The sequence below is a fragment of the Zootoca vivipara genome, chromosome 6 (assembly GCF_965207765.1).
Source record: "Zootoca vivipara chromosome 6, rZooViv2.hap1.1, whole genome shotgun sequence".
Lineage (NCBI taxonomy): Eukaryota > Metazoa > Chordata > Lepidosauria > Squamata > Lacertidae > Zootoca > Zootoca vivipara.
The window spans coordinates 86,974,218-86,997,546 of record NC_142589.1 but is presented as its reverse complement, the minus strand read 5'-3'; the positions used below and the strand labels follow the sequence as shown (position 1 = coordinate 86,997,546).

The 23,329-nt window shown below is 46.7% G+C and overlaps 2 protein-coding genes across 3 annotated transcripts in view; both read left to right on the top strand.

Moving 5' to 3' along the window:
* Positions 1-8,072, top strand: part of LOC118086526 (scaffold attachment factor B1) — a 31,344-nt gene extending 23,272 nt beyond the window's left edge. The window contains exons 15-21 of the mRNA XM_035118242.3: positions 1,890-2,177; positions 3,765-3,902; positions 4,814-4,856; positions 4,962-5,074; positions 5,683-5,783; positions 6,498-6,549; positions 7,594-8,072. Coding sequence (XP_034974133.1) covers positions 1,890-2,177; positions 3,765-3,902; positions 4,814-4,856; positions 4,962-5,074; positions 5,683-5,783; positions 6,498-6,549; positions 7,594-7,723 — 865 coding nt within the window. The 3' untranslated portion in view covers positions 7,724-8,072. The remainder of the gene's footprint in view (positions 1-1,889; positions 2,178-3,764; positions 3,903-4,813; positions 4,857-4,961; positions 5,075-5,682; positions 5,784-6,497; positions 6,550-7,593) is intronic.
* A 3,546-nt stretch (positions 8,073-11,618) lies between these two features.
* LOC118086073 (disintegrin and metalloproteinase domain-containing protein 10) overlaps positions 11,619-23,329 on the top strand; it is a 35,114-nt gene continuing 23,403 nt past the window's right edge. The window contains exons 1-7 of one of the 2 annotated variants that reach the window (XM_060275399.2): positions 11,619-11,771; positions 14,882-15,026; positions 15,995-16,116; positions 16,702-16,860; positions 18,568-18,659; positions 20,842-20,970; positions 21,832-21,924. In XM_060275399.2, coding sequence (XP_060131382.1) covers positions 11,705-11,771; positions 14,882-15,026; positions 15,995-16,116; positions 16,702-16,860; positions 18,568-18,659; positions 20,842-20,970; positions 21,832-21,924 — 807 coding nt within the window. In that variant the 5' untranslated portion in view covers positions 11,619-11,704. The remainder of the gene's footprint in view (positions 11,772-14,881; positions 15,027-15,994; positions 16,117-16,701; positions 16,861-18,567; positions 18,660-20,841; positions 20,971-21,831; positions 21,925-23,329) is intronic. The other variant, XM_088672953.1, reaches the window with a different exon arrangement.

The window sequence follows — 23,329 nt, the reverse complement described above, 5'->3', positions numbered from 1 at the left end:
TGTTTCAGGCATCATATTACAGTATCTCCCTCTTGCCCTTCTTCAGCAGGAAGGGTCCTCCTAACAGGTTCTCTTTAATTCCACCCTCCTTGTTTCAGGCATCATATTACAGTATCTCCCTCCTGCCCTTCTTCAGCAGGTTTCTCCTAACAGGTTCTCTTTAATTCCACCCTGTGATGTAGACGCTTTTCTTGTACATCCCTTTTCTGCCTCTTCTGCTGAGCGAATGTGAATGGAGGTGTATGGCATGAGGTTCTCTTCTGAACAAACAGGAGAGCAAGCAGACCTACAACTACCACCACTGCCAGCCATCACAGAAGGCTGTGCTGTGAGACTTATGCAGGCGTTCATGTGAGTGTGGAGCAGTTTTGTTACAGCTATTGAAGAGACAGCTCTTCTCCTTGGACTGTCAATGATTAGACTCTTTATTATAGTCAAAGCCTCTCATTTTCTGAAACTTGGGAAGCCACAATCCCGGCAGGTTTGAAAATAGATCCTTTATGTGCTCTGCCTATTTAATCACATAATCTGTGCATCAAGAAAAATTTTAAGAACTTTGTACAAGCTTGGCTTTTGCAAATATTTTGTTGCTGCTTCTGCCTGAAGATGGAAAGTGGCTCAAATCACTTCTGCTGTTTGTCCAATGCCTGTTTTTTTCAGTGGGTGTGTACAGTTTAGTTCTGGTTTAAGAAAATATGCCTTCCTCTTGGACCGTAAAGACTCAAATCTCTTAATGAGGCAAAATCTTGTTTTTTGTGTGGCAACTGCAAGAGCTAGTGGTTAAAAAGGTGCCGGTTGCATTCTAACTTGTATGACTGACCAGTGTTTGGAGTATTGAACATATTATCTTCAGTGAGGGCTAGAGAGAATGAAAGGTGTTTGGTATTACTGTTTTGGAACACTTTGTTAAAAGACACATGGGCGCTCCCCCCCCCCCGGCCGCCTTTCTATATATATGTGTGTGGTTAAAAATAAATCGAAGTGGGTTGTTCTCCTTCCAGCAAAATAATGTAGCTGTTCAGCTGAAACCACAGCAGTACAAAAAAACAAACAGATGGAGCAGTTGAATAAGCATCCATTTAAAGGTACAGCTGTTTTGTTCCCAAAGGAAGCCCAAAGGATCTAACAGCAGAAAGAAAGCACCTCAATCAACACAAAATAGCAGAATAATCAAAATAGCAGAATAATGCTTTGTTAACCAAACTTAACCTATATTCAGATGTAAAACAAATCAAAGCCACCTTTTTGTCAAACATAATTCAATAAATAACAACAACAGCCTTGCCTTCTGGCCTTGATGTCCCCAACATTACCTTTGTTCCCATGATGCTTGTGTTGCACGGAGGTGATCCCGTGCTACCTGTGGACTGAATATCTTTTCAAACCTGTGCTCTTAAGTTTCTGCCCCCTCCCCATGAGTGTAATGTAAGGCTGGTGAAGCAACGAATGATTGGACCTGTTAGAGGGACACTAGACGCTGCTCTAGATAGTCCCAGTCAACTGGCTGCTCGGTGCCAACGGGAGCGAGAGTAGCACTGAGAATGATGCAAAATAAAGAGCAGCCTTAGGCCCCTGGGTTTCCAACTCCTCACCCTGCCAATGTCAGCATTCCACTGCTTCCACCATTGCTAGAACCCCCAGTGTATTAGTTTGCTGCAGGCTGATGGTCTCTGCTTGAAGGCTGCGAACCACAGGGTAAGAGCCAAAGGGCTGGTGAGCCAAGAGGTTTTTACCTGTAGAGAGAGGAGAGGAAACAAGACACACCCTCGGAAGCTACCCCACTTCTGACAGACTTTCCCTCTCAGCCTTAAACCTTTACATGGGTGCTAAGACTTCCATCTGTGAGGGGTGGGCCTTCATAACATTTCACCCGCCTCCTTTTAAACCAGGAACCGTGACAGGCAGAAGCAGCGCTTGCACTCCATCTGGGAGCAAGAGGAGCGCGAGAAGCTGGAGATCACCCGGGAGAAGCTGGAGTTTGAGCGGTCGCGCCTGGAGAGAGAGCGGATGGAGAGGGAACGCCTGGAAAGAGAGCGGATACACATCGAGCATGAGAGGAGGAGGGAGCAGGAGCGCATCCAGCGTGAGAGGGAGGAGCTGCGGCGGCAGCATGAGCAGCTGCGCTACGAGCAGGAGAGGCGGGTGGCCCTGAGGAGGCCGTATGATATGGACGGGAGGTAAAGCTCGTCTCCCCCCATGAGCAGACTTCAGGAAATCCCTATGGTTGTAGCGGGAGGGGTGGGGAACTTGTCATAGTCCATCTAGAGCTGGATTCAGTGTGGTGCCTTTAGCTAGGCAAGCACCACCCTCCTACCAGCCTGCAAACTGCATATATGTGCTTTTGGAAGCCGGAAGGAGCAGGGAAAGGGGGGGGGAGTGGGTTTCTTCGATGACCACACCATTGTGATGTTTGAGACAGATTTACCCAACAATTTTAACTGCTTACAATGGTTTTTAAGATAAATTCCCAATTCCTTATTAAAAATTTTGGTCTTCCTGATTTCCGATTCTTCCGGTCATTTTAGCCCAGGCATTCCCAAACTGCGGCCCTCCAGATGTTTTGGCCTACAACTCCCATGATCCCTAGCTAACAGGACCTGTGGTCGGGGAAGATGGGAATTGTAGTCCAAAACATCTGGAGGGCCGAAGTTTGGGGGTGCCTGTTTTAGCCATTTCAACATAATCCATCAATTTGGTAGGATTGGAATAACACTTCGTAGTTTAATGGTGAATTTTGGACATGATGGAGAGGTTAAAAGATTTGGATTATCATAAAAGGTGCAGGAGGAAATGATTAACAATAGGACCCACAAAGGGGAAGAGGGAAATCCAAGAGATTCTTTACAATATTGTTAAAAAAACTTTACACATTCCTAGAAATTGAGTCCCATTCTTAGAGGGAAAGCATACCTGTGAGAAGGAACAGGATGCTTCCTCTCTATCAGACCAGCTCCAGGACAAGTTTTTCCTGCCTGAACATTCTTGGCACGTTACTAATACAGTCTTGAGTCAGCAGATTTTCCTAACAATATCCTTTCATGCTCTTTTTAGAGTTCCTTCACCTTCCTTCACAAGTAGGCTTTCTTATCAAAGCATATACTAGGGGTTTGCAGGCATTTGAAGAGCTGTATTGGTCTCTTCATCTGTCCTAGAGAGTCAGGACATTCCACGCAGTTTGCACTGCTCCAGTGGGAAACCTAGAAAACGGTCTTATAACTGATCAGGCTATTCGTTCATCTTTGCTCATGCCAACAAAGGTCTGATGTTGAGGGAAACCGCCCTTTTCCCTTTTCTTTGCCACAGCAGGGGCTTTTATCATCAAATTATAACAACCGTTGCATAGCCTGATTAAACAAATAACAAAGAATTGGGAGGAAGCAAACACTTGGGGGCTTAATTTAGATTAAAGCAGGGAGTAGCCAGTGCAGTGCCCTCCAGGTGCTGTTGGACTACACCTCCCATCATTCCTGCCTGTCAGCCATGCTGGCTGGGGTTGATGGAAGTTGAGACAACATCTTAAGGGGGCCATATTAGCTGCGCCTGAATTAATACATTCAGTTAAGTGAATTAAGCTGTACTTTAGTGATTGAGGGGCAGAGTATGATAATCTCTTCTTTATCAAAGCCGTTTTATTGTCCATGGGAAGTCTTTATTTCCTTCCATCTTGTTTTGTCATGTTGATATATCAAGAACACAGAGTGGCTAGAAATCTCCTTTCTTGACCTCTTCCTCTACCTCCTTCCTGCCCCCCCCCCCCCCTGCAGGAGAGATGAACCATATTGGCCAGAGGCAAAGCGGATGGCCTTGGATGACCGCCATCGCTCTGATTTCAGTCGCCAGGACCGGTTTCATGACTTTGATCATAGGGATCGTGGGCGGTACCAAGACCATTCCCTGGACAGGTGAGTCAGCAGAGTGATGAGCTTTGCCTCCTGCTGGGGGAGATGCTTATTTACAATAATTTATGTGCCTTCAAGCAACAAAAATTCCCTAAGCAGGTTACACAGCTCAGTTGTGTCTTACCTAGGCAGAAATTTCTGGGAAGGATTGTCTGGGGTGGGGGAGATGTGAAGAATACAGTGTCATTCCTACCTAGGGCATCCTAGTTAAAAGGTGTGGGATTTATTTGGGCACCTCCAAAATGAGCCATTGTTCACTAGCAAAATGCCTTCTTTGGGGAAGGGAGGCCCCTGCTACTTTGCAGACTGGGTGGCTCTAAGAAGCCTACACTGAGGTGCCATATCAGTCAGCCCTCGAGTCCACCTGTAACTCCTCTGGAGGAAAGAGCCTTTTCACCACCTGCTGGAGAATCTACACACCTCCTTGCAGCTTTCTGCGTATTGTAACAGTAAGCTGCTTTGGGAATCAGCCTTGGATTTAAAAAGCAGTATATAAATCTGGGAAAAGGACTCTTCAGGTGTTGCTATGCTACAATTCTTATAATCCCTGACCTTGACTTTTGGGGCTGAAAGGAGTTCAAGTCAGCTTGTGGGGGGGGGTACTCCACCACCACCTGAGTACACTCACCGGGAATGTGGGGTTATTCCCCATCCCTCGCTCAAGCGCCTGTCAGACCCATAGCTGCTCCAGCCATCCCCCGAGTGGCAACCTGGTTCCCCATGGCGGGGGGGGGGGCTGCACCCTAGGATAAATATGGATTCCATCCTTAAGCAAATGTTGAAGTTGAGTGAGCGTAGCATGAATTTATTCCTCTATCCAAGAGAAACAGGTTGCCGGTGCTCCTTTAACCTTTGTGCATAGCAGGTAACAGTTTGGCTCAAGAGCCTGATGCCAATTATATTGTTCTTTCCAGGAGAGAAGGGTCACGAGGAATAATGGGAGACCGAGACGGACAGGTGAGCTGCATTGATTGTGGGCCTGGTAGTGCAAAACCACTTAAGACTAAATGCCGCTTGCTTTCTTCGAGTGCATGACACCATTTCCTGTCTCTGCTCCTGCAGCATCACACAGACGACCGCCATGGGGGACCAGATCGCCACTCGCGGGATGGCTGGAGCAGCTATGGGTCTGACAGGCGCTTGAGTGAGGGACGGGGAATAACCCCGCATTCCCGGTGAGTGTACTCAGGTGGTGGTGGAGCAGCCGCCACACCAGTGCTTAAGTCTTGATGTCCTTGCATATATGGAGCAGCTTAATTGTTTTTCTTAATAGTTCTGTCTCCCAAGAAGCTCACAGTTGAAGAAAGGAGTGTGCTTTTGTTTTCTTTCAATTTTTACAAATGCTTTCTTTTGTAAATTCCACAGTAATAAAGCAAATGATTACAATCATACAAAAATAAACATCACTATTACATTTCATTAATTCCATTCCATTTATAATTGACCCGCCTAACGACAAATAATGACAATGACAACAAATAAAGGCTTGATACACCTTGCTTTGCATGTCATGCATCTATCTCATAGATTAGCTTCACCTTTTAAGTTGCATTACTGAAATAAATGCACTTTTTTGCGATATTCTGATATTCCAGGTTTCACCTGTAGTACTCCCAAAAAAACATCCCAAGCATAGCACAACAGCAGTGCTGTCTTCCACTGCCTGTCCCCAAAATTCTGGGGGATTTTGTGTGTTTTGAAGGGATTTAAGCATTTTCTTCTGCAGGTAGATAAAAAACAGTGTCTTTAAAATAAAATAAACCTCGCACTTCTTTTTTTCCAGAGATGGGCGTGACTGGGGGGATCATGGTAGAAAATTTGAAGATCGCTCCTGGCAGAGCAACAATGGGGGTGCGATGGGGCGGGATCATGACCGGTGGCGAGGTAAGTCTCTTCCTGTTCAGCTGCTGGGTTCTCGTTCTCTCCCCTGGATGCTGATGCTAAGCTCTACTCAAAAGTAGTCACATAGAAATCAGTGGACCCAAGTTGGTTGTGTCCTTCGGTAGGCCCAGTGGTGGGTACTTGTCCGAAGAGCCTGTTAGATAGACAAGGGAAGGGTGTTAGAGAGAAATCCATTAGAGCAGTGTTTCTCCACCAGGGAGGATATCTGAAGATTGGGGAGAGTGTTTCCAAAAAGCATGTACTGTACTGCAGAAGTACAAAAGAAAAAGTCACAAAATTTCAATCCATTTGAAAACTGAAATAAAATACTGTACTTAAGAGGAGCTAAATTTTAATGGGTATGTGGGATTTTTATGTTGGCTAAAGGGGCACATGGGCTTCAAAAGGTTGGGAGACACTGAGCAGCATGGCATGTTTGTTGTTAATTGGAATCCTGTGAAATTTGCCAAGCTGCTGTCTCTGCCTCAGTTCCTGCTCTGTAAAATCGAAACATTTACTGCCCTACTCGATAGGGGTACCACCAAGACTCTATAGCCTTGCAGGCTCACAATCACTCTGCTTCCAAAGCTTTTTTTTCCTTTCTTTTTCTTTCCCCCCCTGTAGTTATAGGGAGAAAAACATGATAAACTAGGCTAAGAGCATCTCGGATGTATTTAGTGCACCCTGCCCTTATAATTCCTCTTGGCTTTTTCCCAGGTGGGGGCAGAGGGAGGCGTGGCCACATCTTTCATCGAGGTGGAATGTCTGGGTAAGAAGCCTCTTTCAGCCTTGCCTTCAGAATTACTTGCTTCATAAAATTAATATTGATGTTAGTAGTGTTATTACTGTTATATATTTATATATACCCTGCCTTTTCCTGTGACCGGGACTCCAGAGACTTACACACAGCTTGATTGTAAAACAAAAACCCTCAAGCCAGTTTTTTTTAAAAAAATCAATAAAATGATTGGTTAAAACAAGTTTTAAAAAACAATTTAAAACATTAAATTAAAATAAGTAATAAAGCAACTGCATTTGTCTTTTTTCTTGTTCTCTGTTGCATCCAACTGCTCTCCCTCCCTCCCTGCCCCGATCTCAGAAGAACGCTTTCCAAATCTACCTCCCGGCTCCACTAATAGAGTGGCTGTTTTTTGGCATTGCATTACCTAATTGCTGCCTCACACACACATCCTGTGAGGTCTGGTGGCACTAGAGATGCCACTGCCATTTAATTTCCTGTTCTGGCTGAGCATTATCTTGTTGACAATTCTTGTTGCATAACCTCCTCCAGCAAGGCCAAACAAACCCACAACCCGATTGCTGCTGTTGCTCCTTCCGAGTTCCAGTGTTGCTTTCTTTAAAATAAAAAAAAGTTCAGTTTTAACTATTTCACGTTCACCTTGGCTTATAACACCTTTTTTAAAAAAAGAAAAATATTGTGCACAAGTGCAGGTCAAAAACCTGATTTCCAGGTGCGGGAAACTGCAGTAGGGAAAAGAGGGCTTGGTTCCTGTTTGTGGGTTTCCCACGGGCATCTGGTCAGCCTCTGAGAACAGGAGGCTGGACTAGATGGGCCATTGGCTTGATCCAGAAGGCTCATCTTGAACGCTGCTAAGTGTTTGACCCAGTCTTGCTCACGAGGGCAAGAGTTTCCTTGCCACTTTCCCTGCACCTGGTGCTCAAATGGACCCCTGCCACACAACCCCCAAAGCGTCAGGACCCCGCTGCAGATTTGAGTCCCGGCAAACTGAGATGCAAGGCAATATGCAAAACCTTTTGTTTGTTTTATTTTGGTTTGTGATCCCTTCCTTAGGCGGGGAGGATTCTTGCCAAGTGGCCCGCCAGGCCAGGCATCACACAGCGGGGAGTCACAAGAAGAAGGCTTTTCGGGACAAGACAGAGGAAGCAGGCCTGGGGACCCTCGCTTCAGCCGCCGCTATTGAATGTTTCAGCGTTGTTTTTTTAACTGTACAAATGGCAACAGATGGGGGAACACACACACACACACACACACACACACACACACACACACACACACACTACTGCTACTCTCCCCCCCAAGTGTACCACTGACTGTGACTTTTAAGTTAACCTTCATTGTTTTACTTCATAGCTCAATATGTGAAAGAAACAAAAGCCATTCGGGTTTTTTGGTAACGTGTATTTCTGTATGTGACCCCCGCCCCCCACACACATGCAAACTTTCTCTCTCCCCCCTCATTAAAAGAAAATGTTTCTTTTACGAGGCATTCCATTTTCTATAAATAAATAAATAAACCCAGTTTACAATTATGTGACAGCTGCTTTTTTGGAAGTATTTTCATGATCTTGGTCTCCCCCCCAAATCACTTATTTTGAGGAGGGGTGTTGGAATTGCAATCAAAGTTAGAGAATAGGTGGGTGAATGGAGCTATCTTAAATTTGTAAACAGATTTTTGCTTCTGTTGGAACAGGGAATAGATCAGGCATCCCCAAACTTCGGCCCTCCAGATGTTTTGGACTACAATTCCCATCATCCCCGACCACTGGTCCTGTTAGCTAGGGATCATGGGAGTTGTAGGCCAAAACATCTGGAGGGCCGCAGTTTGGGGATGCCTGGAATAGATCTTCGGTTGAATAACAAGTCTCATATATTGCTTATCTGGTAACATGTTCAGCAGGCAATAATTTTGAAACACATACACGGTAGCGGTGTGCTTCAGATTCAAGTGGGCTGCTTTGGGACATGTGGAACTTGTCTAAAGCAGGATCTTTCCGAAGCGCAGACCTCTACAGCAAGTCGAAGACTTGTGTCCAGTGCCACTCCTGCCTAGAATAGACCCATGGAAATTGATCAGCACAACTAGCTCAAATCCATTCATTTCAGTGGTTCTATTCTGAGTACCCATTAAAATTGGTAGACCTAAGTCAAGTGTATCAATTTTAATGCTTCTCTTGAGTACGGCTCACATTGGATACGACCCAGCGTGTCTGCAAAAACTGGCATGTTTCTCCTGCTTGCCATGTAAGGAAAAGGCCAGGTTGGGTAGATTTGGGGACAGGTGGCGGGGGGAGTGACCCTCGGACACCAAGCCAAACCCCAATCCTATAACAATACATAAAACACCCCAGAGAAGCACGTACAGTAGGGGTGGCAAATCTGCTCCGTCTCCAGGACCACAGTCCCTCGTGGGCAACATTCCAGGCACTGGTCAGAGGTTTCTACAGGGGCAGAGAGAGTGTGTAGCAGTCAATGAGGTGCAGCTGGGGGAGGTAGCGTTGCTCACCTGGCTTCCCAATGTGGAGGTGACTGCTGCAAAGGGAGCTGGAGCAGCCAGGCCGTGGAGAAATCTGTACTCTGTAGGCTAAGCAGTGGCACCAATCCGACACTCGTGCTGTTGCGCTGGTGCCCACCTCCCCACTGCCGGGGGTGTTGTCGCTGTTTAAGCCATGGGTAGGCAAACTAAGGCCAGGGGGCCGGATGTGGCCCAATCGCCTTCTCAATCTGGTCTGCAGACGGTCCGGGAATCAGCGTGTTTTCACATGAGCAGAATGTGTCCCTTTTTGTAAGTTGCAGCTCTTAAATAAAATGGAACGGATTCCTATGCCCCACAAATAACCCAATTTGTGGGGCATAGGAATTCGTTCAATTTTTTCCCCCCTGCTGAAAAAGTTTGCTGACCTCTGATTTAAGCACACATTGCAGCCAGGTCCAATGTGGCAGGAGGGGATGTGGCAATGCCACTGAAGGTTGTGGTCTGGCGGGAATCCTGAAGGCCGGATTGTGAGGGCCACATTTCACCATATGGGTGAAAGACAAGGCAAAGCTGAACAGTGCAGTGCTTTGCACACGCAATAGTGCCAGTGTGGTGTAGTGGTTAAGAGTGGTAGATTCGTAATCTGGGGGACCGGGTTCGCGTCTCCGCTCTTCCACATGCAGCTGCTGGGTGACCTTGGGCTAGTCACACTTCTCTGAAGTCTCAGCCCCACCCATCTCACAGGGTGTCTGTTGTGGGGGGGGGAGGGAAAGGAGATTGTTAGCCGCTTTGAGGCTACTTAGGGTAGTGATAAAGCGGGATATCTAATCCAAACAACAACTCCTTCTATTGGTGTTTCCCTCCCAAGCAGTGCCTGCACTTTCCCAGGTTCGGTTTCCTTGGAATGAAGGTCAATGGAGGCTGACACAAAGTCAATAACACCCCCTGGAACTGCCCCTAAATTAATAGGCTCTGGGGAGGTCACACGAGGCCTCTGGGAAGCTGTGGGAGCTTTCCAAAGGCCTCACACAATCTTCCCAAGGCCCAGTAAGCAAGGCGGAGAGCTCGAAAACTTTCCTTATCAGGAAAACAGCACAGGGAGAGCTTTTTAAAGCCTTTCTTACCGGGTTCCAGACAGGTCACACGAAATCTCACGAGAACTCTGGAATACCCCTTCCAACTGTTCATTCCCTTTCCATTATTTATTTTCACACCACCTGGGCAAAGCTGTAACCATGTAAGTAAATCACATACAAGTTGTGTGTCGTCTTGTATATACTGCCTGAGCATAAGGTCAAAGGGTTCACAGCATTAACACGCCAGTAGATTTTCCCCATTGGGAGGTTTCCAGAAAAAACCCAAGCCACATAGCTTTGGGTCCAGAACAGAGCAAGGCAAGCCTGTGTCTCCATCAGCCAAAGCGCACACACACACAGAGAGAGACCGGCTTACTGAGCTCCATTGACACAGCATCCAACCAGGTGAAGTGGGAAAAGGCCTACTCTGGTAACAGCATGGCATCAGATGCTGGAAGGCCAATTGGTCATGGATGCTTTAGTTGAGATTCCTGCAATGCAGGGGGTTGGACTAGGAAACAGAAACAGAATTGTAGTGTTGGAAGGGACCCTGAGGGTCATTTAGTCGAACCCCCTGCAATGCAGGGATATGCAGCTGTCCTATATGGGGCTAGAACCTGCAACCTTGATGTTCTGGCGCTATCCAGGCTCCAGAAACTGCATGAAAAATACTGTTGATTATTAACAGTATTTTTCATGCAGTTTCTGGATAAAAAACCATTGTCGCTCAAGTTTAATGCTGCAATATTCTCATAAGAGCCATTTGAAACCTGCGCTCTAAACTTCAACGATGTGATTAAATAAGTAAATAAAATAAAAAAGATGTTATTGTCTTGGGTCGTTCACCCATTCCTAATTTCCTGATGACGGCTAAGATCTTTAGGGCTGCCAATGGAAACATGCCAATCAATGGTGGCTTGCGATGTGCCCAGTCTTCTCGTCTCTAAGCTCTGCCCCCAAAGGTTAGGCAAAGCTTTTGCAGTTCAGGACTGCAGTCGAAAAATGAGATAGCCAGTGAAATTCAAAAACAGTATGCAGCTCATAAAACATTCTTGCTAGGAGAAAACAACACAACTTTTGAAGAGAAATGGCGGGACTTAACTGGCCAGCTCAGGCCATGCTCTTACAAAGGAACTTCGTTAAGATGCCTCTTATACTAGAATCTAAACCTCCTAAGTAGGAAGTGAGGGTTTGAGACCCATTGGCGGTCCTCACCTGGTTTTGCTGGCCAGTCAAAGCCATTTCTTGGGACTGTGGCCGCTGTCACCTGCTGACAGCTTCTAGGAGCCACAGGTGAGAGCTGAGTGCAGGGTGGGGACCAAAGGTGGACAGACTGCCCCAGAGGTGTCCCCCCACCAGAGGTACTATCCCCTCCCCTAAAAACCCCATACATAATGCTATGCCACAGTTGCCCAGTATTGGCAGCAGGGAGCTGGAAGAAACCCTATTTGGCACAACTACGGTATCACCAGCCCAAACTGCACCCTTCCAATTAAACAAGCCTGTGCAGGACCCTTCCTGTGTTGTGATGCCATTGCCCCAAATGACGAACCTTCTCTGAATCCTGGCACGCCCTAATCGGAAGAAGGAAAAGAGTCTTCTCTTTCGCGCCATGCTGGCTTTCTGGTATTTCAGTTTCCCTTTTTGGAGAGCGATTCTTTCCCAAACGCCTGGCTCAGGTAGGATTCTAATATCGTTTTTCTTTTCCCACTTGCTCTCTTCCCTTTGATGATGTCCTACAAACCTCCGTTTTGTATTATGCTCTCGATGAATCAAAGATATTGCACATTACTTCCATAGTCTGTGTACCCCTGCCAAAACCACCCCTCCATATGTTTACATAGCAACCACTATCAAAGTTCAGGCAGAAAACAACTTCCAATAGCCATTATTATTTTTTGTTTTCTTTGTTTTTAAAGATATTTGAGACAACCGGAAGTTGTTGCAGGAGTCATGTAGATTAGAATAGGGTAGCATAAGGTGGAATAAGGGCTTAACTCCACCCAGAGTTTAACATGTTTGCAAATGTCAGATTTTGTTCTCAATAGGGTTGCCAGACCTCCAGATCTCACCCAAAGACTCCAGGCTTACCTGCCCCACTCCAGATGGCAGGGAGAGGGCTTGTATCCTCAGGTAGTCAAGAGTGTCCTTGTTTTTAAATGGAACACTGTGCATGCAGCTTGCAAGTTTCACCCTAGCAGGAGCTGGCAGCAAACTACAGTGGTACCTTGGTTCTCAAATGCCTTGGTGCTCAAACCACTTGGAACCCAAACACTGCAAACCTGGAAGTAAGTGTTCCAGTTTGCAAACTTTTTTCGCAAGCCGAACATAATCTGTTTTGGGTGCCACACTTCTGTTTTGAGTGCAACGCTGAGGTCTGTCTGTTTTTGCTATTTATTTTGCATTTTTGTTTTTGGGGTTTTTTGTGACTGTGTGTGTCCCAGTTCAGCTACTGATTGATTGATTGGTTGATTGACTGCAGTACATTATTTATTGCTTTCATTTTATGGATCAATTGTCTTGTGAGATAGTAAAATTCATGTTAAATTGCTGTTTTAGGGGCTATTTTAAAAAGTCTGGAATGGACTAATCCAGGCATCCCCAAACTGCAGCCCTCCAGATGTTTTGGCCTACAACTCCCATGATCCCTAGCTAACAGGACCAGTGGTTGGGGAAGATGGGAATTGTAGTCCAAAACATCTGGAGGGCCGAAGTTTGGGGGTGCCTGGACTAGTCCGTTTTGCATTACTTTCTATGGGAATGCATGCCTTGATTTCAGAACGCTTTGGTTTTGGAATGGACTTCCGGAACGGATTAAGTTTGAGAATCAAGGTACCACTGTATAGCACAGTGTTTCCCAACCTTGTGCCTCCAGATGTTTTGGGACTACAACTCCCATCATTCCTGACCACTGGTCTTGCTAGCTAGGGATGATGGGAGTTGTAGTCCCAAAACATCTGGAGGCACAAGGTTTGGAAACACTGGTATAGCATATACACTTGGGAAGGGTGGGATTCTCCCCTCCTGTGCTCTTTTCTCCCAATTAACCTCCATCTCCAGGTCCTGCCCCTGTGACATCACCAATGGACCACCCTTAAGACTCAGGTTTAGGTCCCGAAATTTCAGGATCTCAGAGGCTCCTTACCTGGTAACGCTGGATCCCAACCAAACTTTTAACAATGTTCAGTTATGGATGCTATTGGGAGTAGCTAAATTTTCAACCTTTGTAAACCACTGCATCCTGAAAGGTGTGTGAAAAAGGGAAGTGGGGGGGGGCGCACTAAAAGCAATCAAGCCCCTCTGAATCTCTCCTACCCAATTGGCTAAGCTGCCGTTACATCAGAGAATGTTTGCAAACGTTTTAACCTCTCTGGGTAAAGGTGTCAGCCATAGGTTCCTCACAGTGCGCCTTCTGTGAAGGGAAGGAGGGGCCTGAGGTTAACTGGGGAACTGTGCTGAGATGCAAGGGGCGCAGAGCCAGGGTGTGCAACCTCAGTCCCATCTGACTCTTGGCAAGGCCAACCAGGACCTGGGATAGGTCAGTCGGTAGAGCGGGAGACTCTTCATCTCAGAGTCGTGGGTTCGAGCCCCACATTGGGCAAAAGATTCCTGCATTGCAGGCAGTTGGACTACAAGATGAACCACTTTTGAGGCAAGGTGAGGTGGTTGCCTCAGGTGGCAGGATCCGTAGAGGTAGAAGATCCAACCCTTGTTCCTGATGCAAACCTTCACTTGCTCTTTCTTCCACAGAGGAAGGGCACCATCTTGTGATTCAACCCAGCAGCCCAAATGCCTTGGGTTGGCCCTGGCTCTTGGGGATGCCAGCCTTGGGGGCCAAATGTGGCCCACCACACCTTATTCTCTGGACCTTGGGACCCTCCCCAAGACACAACCCTCTCCCCAGCTACCCCCTCCCTGGGCCTGCTCCGCACCCTCCCTTGGAAGGTTGCCTGGGAAGAAATAAAAATAAACAATTTATTGTACCCCGCCCATCTGACTGGGTTGCCCCAACCCCTCTGGGTGGCTTCCAACAGAATAATACAACGAAACACCAACCATTAAAAACATCCCCATACAGGGATGTCTTCTAAAAGTTGTGTAGTTCTTTATTTCCTTCCCTAAACAGGGCTGCCTTCAGATGTCTTCTAAAAGTCAGATAGTTGTTTCTTTCCTTGACATGTGATGGGAGGGTGTTCCACAGGGCGGGCGCCACCACCGAGAAGGCCCTCTGCCTGGTTCCCTGTAGCTTCACTTCTTGCAGGGAGGGAACCACCAGAAGGCCCTTCGGTGCTGGACCTCAGTGTCCAGGCTGAACGATGGGGGTGGAGACGCTCCTTCAGGTATACTGGGTTGAGGCCGTTTAGGGCTTTCAAGAACAGCACCAACACTTTGAATGGTGCCCAGAAACGTACTGGGAGCTAATGTAGTTCTTTTAGGACTGGTGTTATATGGTCTCGGCGGCCACTCCCAGTCACCAGTCTGGCAGCCACATTCTGGATGAGTTGTCATTTCCGAGTCACCTTCAAAGGTAGCCCCACATGGAACGCATTGCAGTAGTCCAAGCGGGAGACAACCAGAGCATGCACCACTCTGGCTTGACAGACGGACGAGATAGAATGTGGCCCTCAGTCTGAAAAGGGTTTCCCACCCCTGACCTGGAGAGAGAGCTTTGGTGCTACCAGCAGCCAGGGATATTGATGGAGGTGTGGCAATCAGCTGACTGAATTCAAACCCTCAGTTCCTGCCATCCTAACAAAGCCCCCTTTGAGTCTCTCCCTCTCCGTTTAAGCAAGCGAGGTTGCACACCCAAGAGCCTACATAAAGCGCCACGAGAGGCTCTCTTACGACAGAGGAGCTTTGGAGAAGATGCATCAAGAGGCAAAGGAGGAGGGAGACGGGAGATCGATCTTGCTCGAGTTCCAAGCCTACCGGAGGTACAATAACACCATCCATTCAACAGCCTAACTTTTGCATGAGTGGGAAGGGGGGCAGGTGTCTGTGGGTGATCCTCAGTCAGTACGGCATGAGGCTTGATCTCAGGGTCATGAGTTCGAGCCCCATTTCGAGCAAAAGATTCATGCATTGCAGGGAGTTGGACCAGACGACCCTAGTGGTCCCTTCCAACTCTACAATTCTGTAATAGTAACAATAATAACAACAACAATTTTTTATTTATACCCCGCCCATATGGCTGGGTTTCCCCAGTCACTCTGGGCAGCTCCCAACAGAATTAAAAGCACAATAAAACATTAGACATTAAAAACTTCCCTAAACAGGGCTGCCTTCAGATGTCTTCTAAAAGCTGTGTAGTTCTTTATCTCCTTGACACCTGATAGGAGGGTATTCCACAGGGCGGGCACCACCACCGAGAAGGCCCTCTGCCTGGTTCCCTGTAGCTTCCCATCTCTCAGTGAGGGAACCACCAGGAGGCCCTCGGAACTGGACCTCAGTGCCTAATGATGGGGGTGGAGACGCTCCTTCAGGTATACAGGACCGAGGCCGTTTAGGCTTTCAAGGCCACCACCACCACTTTGAATTGTGCTCGGAAATGTACTGGGAGCTAATGTAGGTCTTTTAGGTCTGGTGATATATGGTCTCAGCGGCCATTCCCAGTCACCAGTCTAGCTGCCATATTCTGGATTAGTTGTAGTAACAGAGATTCCTGAATCACAGGGGGTTGGACCAGATGATTTTCAGAGGTACACTGCATTTTTAGATGGAAGTTTGATTGCAGCTGTCAAGGTGAATGACCTTTGAGGGAGAGGCTTATCCTCCCGCAATTTTCCCCAATCCTTTTAAAAGTAAAAATAAAAAATGCAACGAAAGTTATTCACTCTGATGTCCACATCTTTTACCAATGAGTTCCGCAAGCTAAAATGCATGTGTCGAAACTGTGTTTCAGGGTCTTCAGACTGAGACTATGGAGGGACAGGAGTGTTTTTGCAAGAGGCATTGAGATCACCAGGAGAAACGGTGATGCCGGGCTCACGAACCTCTCTTTCATTTACTCTGGCATCCTAGAAGGTGACAAAAATTTAAAAAAATAGGTCTGGAAAGATGTCAGCATCTCACAAAGGGGATAGAAAAAGAATGTATTCTCTGTGTCTCCCACCTGCCTTTCTTTCTCTCTACCGGAACAGAATTCCAGACAGAAGTTTGCCTGCTGCGTAACTCCTATTCAGAGCAGATGCTCTGAAATCAATGAACTCGAGCTTTCATTTTAAAAGGAGGGGGAGAACAAGCTTCTAGTCCTTAAGGCGGTGAAACTGTGCTTTGAAAGGTCCTGGGGCAACGGCTGGGGAAATCCCAGAGGCCAGGGTGTGCGCAGCGCTTTGAATGAATCAAGATGAATAAATTGTGCAAAATGGATGCAGATTTACACATCTTGCCCAACTTCAGGGACTGGGTGCCCTTGGCCCTCTCAGATGGACTACGACTCCCATCATCCCTGAGTGTTGCCCAGCTGGCTGGGGCCGATGGGAGTTGGAGTCCAAGGACCCCCCACCTGACGCCTGCAGCTTGCAGAGTTGCTCTCCCGTTGTCGCATAATGTTTGGATGGGTGTATTTTAGCCCAGCCTGCATGAATGACCCTGCTGACCTTCCCGCAGGAGAACCAGGTTCCTCGTGCCACGGGTCCGTCATCAACAGCCTCTTTGAGGGCTTCATCCGGACACAGAACGGCACCTATTACGTCGAATCTGCCGGGGCGCCTTTCTCCAGCCAGACCTCTCCAACTCATTCATTCATCCATCATGAGAGTGACTTAGGTCAGTGGCTTTCAAGCCGTGTGCCGTGGCACCCTGGGGCGCCTGGAATGGTGATCAGGGGTGTTTCAGGCAACACTGGCCTCCCTCCCTCCCTCTTTCCTTCCTTCCCTCCTCTGATGCCCTGCCATGTCTCTGCCTCCCCAAGGCTTGCATGGCTGTTTGTTGCAGCAGCCCTGGCTACAAGCTCTGCAGGTGAATTGTGCCTCTGGGGCTGGTCAAGGGGTGCTGGGGGCCAGAAGCAAGCAAGCATGCAAGCAAGGGAGGGAGGGACGGAGGGAGCCCAACCAGCCAATCTGCAAGTCCTTGCTGTTGGAAATGGATTCAGGTAGGTAGCTGTGTTGGTCTGATGCAGTCTAAATATACAGTGGTACCTCGACTTACGAACGACTGGACAACTGAATTTTTCAACTTACGAATGGGGCAAATGGCCGCGCGCTTAGCTTACAATGTTTTCGACATCCAAACGGAAACCGCAGCGGTTTTTTCGACTTGTGAATTTTTAGATGGGGTTGCTTCGACTTACGAATTTTTCCGTTTCCAATGCATTCCTATGGGAAATCGCGTTTCCAACGGCGCTTTTCGACTTACGGATTTTTCGACCTACGAAGGTGCCTTCGGAACAGATTAAATTCGTAATTTCGAGGCACCGCTGTATATAAAAAATTTAAAAAGATGTCCACTAGCACCTAACTAAGTTTGTTCTTGATATAAGCTTTCGTGTGCTTGCACACTTCTTCAGATACCATGTTGGAAATGGACAGGCAAGTCCCAGGCCCCTGTGGGGCAGTGTGAGGAGGCGCCTCTCTTTGGGGCGGGGGCGGGGGGGCAGCTCAGAGACCAGGGGTTTGTTAAGGGGTGGGGTGTGTTCAGCAAATGACGTATCAAAGGTTTTAAGCAGAGGCTGGATGGCCATCTGTCTTGGAAAGCTTTAGTTGAGATCCCTGCATTGCAGGGGGTTGGACTGGATGACCTTTGGGGGTCCCTTCCAACTCTACCCTTCTGTGATCCCGTTTTGAAAATCTGGCATTACTGGGTGGGGCTAAATTAATTTAGCTTAATCAGAAACAGTTTGAAGTGGTTTTGGACTAAATAGGCAATTCATTGTTGCTGCTTCGGATTTTAGAATCATGGAGCAGGAAGGGACTCGGAGGATCAGATTGTGTTATCATATTCCTTAGTGGGGGGGGGTCATGTAAACTGCTCTACTGAATTATGCTTTTAATGGGGTAGGGGGGCACTGGGAGTGACCGGTGAGTTGAAAAGGTTTGGGTCCCCCCTGGTCTGGATCGATTCTAGATCCTGCCATGAGGCTGATGGATTGAAAATCCTCCCCTTGGTGGGGGCCTTTTCCTCTCTGCACATGCCCAGGTGAACGAAGGACCACGTGGTGGATCTTGGTACAGACCCACACACCACATCGTTGGGCAGGTGTGGTGACATAACACTCCTCAGGTGGGGAAATGCAGAATCCGTCTGCAGCTGGCTTTAATTCTTGGAACGAAGCCAGTTCCCCACAAAGCACTTTTCAGGGGCCGGAAAGTCTGCTTTAAATCTCAACTGTGTGTTGACGATGTGTGTGGGAAACAAAACCCAAGTGCTTGTTGGACTTCAAAAACAAAACATCCCTTTGGGAGTTATGCTGCATGAAAAGATTCCCTGTCGACTTAAGACTCTCTGTTACGGATTTCTTTTCTTCCCCGCTGCTAGACTATCAACTGTGGGGAGATTCTGAATCTGTGGCTTTAACTCGGCGGACACACAAGCACCTGCAGGATTTCCAGAAAAAGCTCACAGCAAAGGTGAGGGGTAAAAGCTGAGAAAGGGGGCTTTTTAGTTTAGAGGAAATGTGAGAAAGAGGTGGCAGGGTGGAAGTTTATAAAAGTTGAAAAACTTTTAAAAACAAAACAAAACCCCAGAGTCCTTTTTGTTGGGGATAGCTCAGATGGAAATTCGCAGGTGTCAAAAAGGGTTATTTATGTATGCCACTACTGCGGCCCGTGTTTTGTTAGCCCAAAAGTGGAAAACGAGCGAGGTCCCAACCAAAGAAGAATGGCAACTTAAACTGATGGAATATGCACAACTTGTGGATCTAACATATAGAATAAGAGAACAAGAAGAACATACATTCAGAGAAGATTGGAAGGTGTTTATTGAATACAGTGGTACCTCTACTTACAAATTTAATGCGTTCCGAACACACATTTGTAAGTCGAAAAAATTTGTAAGTCGAATCCCATAGGAATGCATTGGGAGAAAAAATTCATAAGTCGAAGCAACCCTATCTAAAAATTCGTAAGTAGAAAAAATCCTATCTAAACCGCATCCAAGATGGCGGACGGAGCTCCATTTGTAAGTAGAAAAATTTGTAAGTAGAGTTATTTGTAAGTAGAGGTACCACTGTATATGGGGGGGGGAATTGCGTACACTTGAAAACGTGGGCAGCATTAAGATAAATTCACCGGTTTGATGAATGTAATAATGGAATACTGAATGGTTTAGTCTATGTAAAATATGCAGGGATTTATGTTATGCAAAATGAACCATGGAAAGAGGAGAAGGGAAGTCATTGATATGTTAAGGTCGTACATTACAGGAAGTAGAATCTAAAGTATGGCAATCAGCTCTACTGTACTGGCTAAAAGTGAATAAGACCCCAAATGGCCTTCTCCCCCTAATCTTCACGGATAGATTCCGATCTACATGGGAGCAGACCATCCAAAAGAAATTAGTCTCTTATGGACTGCCGGTGGGGCCCACTCTGTCCATGGGATGGGAAAGGGCAAAAAAGCTAATCAAGGAAAGAATCTCGGATATTGATCGACAAAACAACCTAACCCGACTTTCCTTAATACATAGACAACTGTACGAGCATCGATTAAATAATATAGCCAATTATTTAAAAACGTTAGAAAATCTGAGATATCGGTGGGCCTTCACCAGGGCTCGTTTCAATGCTCTACCCTCGGCGTTGTTAACTGGTAGATATCTCCAGATTCCGGTAGAACAGAGACTATGTCCTTGTGATAACAAGGAGATCGAATCAGTAAGTCATGTCCTCCTCCATTGCACATTGTATTGAGACATGAGGAAGGAGATAATTGATCCCTTGTTAAAAAACTTACCAGGCCGCTCAACAGAAACGCTTACTAGATACCTACTAGCAGATTTTAACCCAGAGTGCACTAAGAATGTAGCTAAATTCTGTTACTACGCGTCAAGACTAAGACACGCCGTGACATCAATCAATAACAATGATAAAGCCGCCTATTAATTCCCAGCGGACAATAGTTAAAGGGAACTACCCCTCATTAAATTTTAACCTAATTTTAACTTAAAATAGGATTATGAAACAGTATTATTCAAAGATGATGTGTGTGTGTTTAGTCGTTTAGTTGTGTCCGACTCTTCGTGACCCCATGGACCATAGCACGCCAGGCACTCCTGTCTTGCACTGCCTCCCGCAGTTTGGTCAAACTCATGTTCGTAGCTTCGAGAACACTGTCCAACCATCTCGTCCTCTGTCGTCCCCTTCTCCTAGTGCCCTCAATCTTTCCCAACATCAGGGTCTTTCCCAGGGAGTCTTCTCTTCTCATGAGGTGGCCAAAGTATTGGAGCCTCAGCTTCACAATCTGTCCTTCCAGGGAGCGCTCAGGGCTGATTTCCTTAAGAATGGATAGGTTTGATCTTCTTGCAGTCCATGGGACTCTCAAGAGTCTCCTCCAGCACCATAATTCAAAAGCATCAATTCTTCGGCGATCAGCCTTCTTTATGGTCCAACTCTCACTTCCATACATCACTACTGGGAAATCAAAGATGATAATACTATCTATTTTATGTATTATTTTATGTATTTTATGTATTATTGGTTTTCCTTTTCTTTTTTTGCTGGTCTATGACCGTAATAAAGATATTATTTATTTATTTATTTATTTATTTATTTATTTATTTATTTATTTATTCCTCACCCTTTCTCCACAACAGGATCCTGAGCACTTGCTGCGACGGAAAAGAAGCTTCCTGGATTATTCAAAGACCTCTTGCTTGCTGCACATTCAGGCTGACCACCTTTTCTACCGAAGGTTTGGCTCCATCGAAGCCGTGATCGCCCAGGTACCAGAATCTACAAAGAAAGCCTCTTAGCCAGGGGGGGGGGGGGGGCGGATAGAGAAATTTGATTCTGTTCTCATTTAAAGCTGGATTTATCCAATTTGCAATTTTCCAAAAACAATGCGACAACCAAGCTTATCAGGATTTTGCAAAGCAGTTTGTTCTCCAGCCAATGTTTACAAGTGTGCAGATCAAGGGAAGTCAGAGTCCTGCTCCATTCTGCCTTGGTCAGACCCCACCTAGAGTTCTGGGCACCACAGTTTAAGGAGGATATTGACAAGCTGGAAGGTATGGAGAGGAGGGGAATCAAACGCCTGGAATCCAAGCCTTTGGGGGACAGCAGAGGGAGCTCAGCATGCTTAGCCTGGAAAAGAGGAGAGTGAGAGGTGATATGAGAGATATTTGAAGAAATATCTAAGGGTTGTCGCACGGAAGATGGAGCAAGTTTGCTCCATATTGCTTTGGGAAGTGCAAATTGGATAGATGCAGCTGAACCAACTTTCTCCTCCATCCAAGCTGAGACCTAGCTGCCTTTTAAGCCAGTAATGTTTGCATGGCCAAAGGATCTGGTCCTCATGATTCTAAAGGAAGGGCTGATTTAATCAGGAATATATAGGGAGGTAGCTGATACTGAGCGAGACAATACAGGTCATCCAGACCATGCGGCTCTTCGTCTCAGGGTGGTGGGTTCGAGCCCCACGTCGGGCAAAAGATCCCTGCATTGCATTCGGTTGGATTAGATGATCCTTGGGATCCCTTCCAGCGCTACTGTTCTGTGATTCTATGGCTGGTATGGGCTATTGAGAGTCTTTCCTAGCCCTTCCTGGAGATGCCATCTCTCTGTGTGTCTTTCTCTCCCACCAGATTGCCAGCTACGTAAAAGCTGTAAATGCCATTTACGAAGGGGCAGAATTTGATGGAATCAGGAACATTGAGTTCAAAGTTAAGACCATCAATGTAAGCCAGCTCTCTTCTTAGTAGAGTTTACAGGGGGGGGGGATCCCGGGATGAATGCAGCAGCTAAAAAAGCCAATGCAATTCTGGGCTGCATCAAAAGGAGTATAGCATCTAGATCAAGGGAAGTAATAGTACCACTGTATTCTGCTCTGGTCAGACCTCACCTGGAGTACTGTGTCCAGTTCTGGGCACCACAGTTCAAGAAGGATACTGACAAGCTGGAACGTGTCCAGAGGAGGGCAGCCAAAATGGTCAAAGGCCTGGAAACGATGCCTTATGAGGAACGGCTTAGGGAGCTGGGTATGTTTAGCCTGGAGAAGAGAAGGTTAAGGGGTGATATGATAGCCATGTTCAAATATATAAAAGGATGTCATATAGAGGAGGGAGAAAGGTTGTTTTCTGCTGCTCCAGAGAAGCGGACACGTAGCAATGGATTCAAACTACAAGAAAGAAGATTCCACCTAAACATTAGGAAGAACTTCCTGACAGTAGGAGCTGTTCGGCAGTGGAATTTGCTGCCAAGGAGTGTGGTGGAGTCTCCTTCTTTGGAGGTCTTTAAGCAGAGGCTTGACAGGCATGTGCCAATAATGCTTTGATGGTGTTTCCTGCTTGGCAGTGGGTTGGACTGGATGGCCCTTGTGGTCTCTTCCAACTCTATGATTCTATGATTCTCTAAGGCTTCCTAAAAAATAAAAATAAAACACCTTCCTTGTAAGGAACAGATAATATTATCCTTTGCATGAGGATTTATTTACAGGAAGATTGGAAGCTGCCTCTTCCTGAGTCCATCCAGCTTAGTCTTGTCTACACTGACAGGCAGCATCTGCAGAAGGATTGTGTCCATCCATCTGCTTTCTTCACACCAGGCGTTAATTTTTCTGCACCGCAAAATATCACCTCTTCCTTGCCTTTTCTCTCAAGTAAAAAAATCCCAAACGCCACAACCTTTCCCCATAGGGAGTTACTCCACCCCCTCAATTATACAGGCTGCCTTTTTTAAAAAAAATCTTGCCTAGCTCCACAGCATCCCCTTTTTGAGACAAGGCAGACAGAACTATACACAGTATTCCAAGCTTGGTCTCGCCAGCAATTTGTATAATTGTTCCATCTCTTTCCTGCTGATCCCCAAATGGTGGAGTTTGTCTCTTACCCCCTGGCTGCATGTGGGGGGGGGGTTCAGCTAGCGGTGAAGCCATTAGTGTCGGGGTGTAGAAAGCTTTGGCCTGGGGACCAGAATGTGGCCCTCAGGGGCTTCCAATCTGGCCCACGGGGCATCTCTATGTTAGTCTCACTTTCTTTCTCTGTGACTTGCATTCTGATTCTTCCTCCTTTCCTGCCTGCCTGCCTGGGAGACACTTCTTGGCTTGTTTTGTTTCCTCCAGAATAGCTCCTTTTCTTGTTTTTA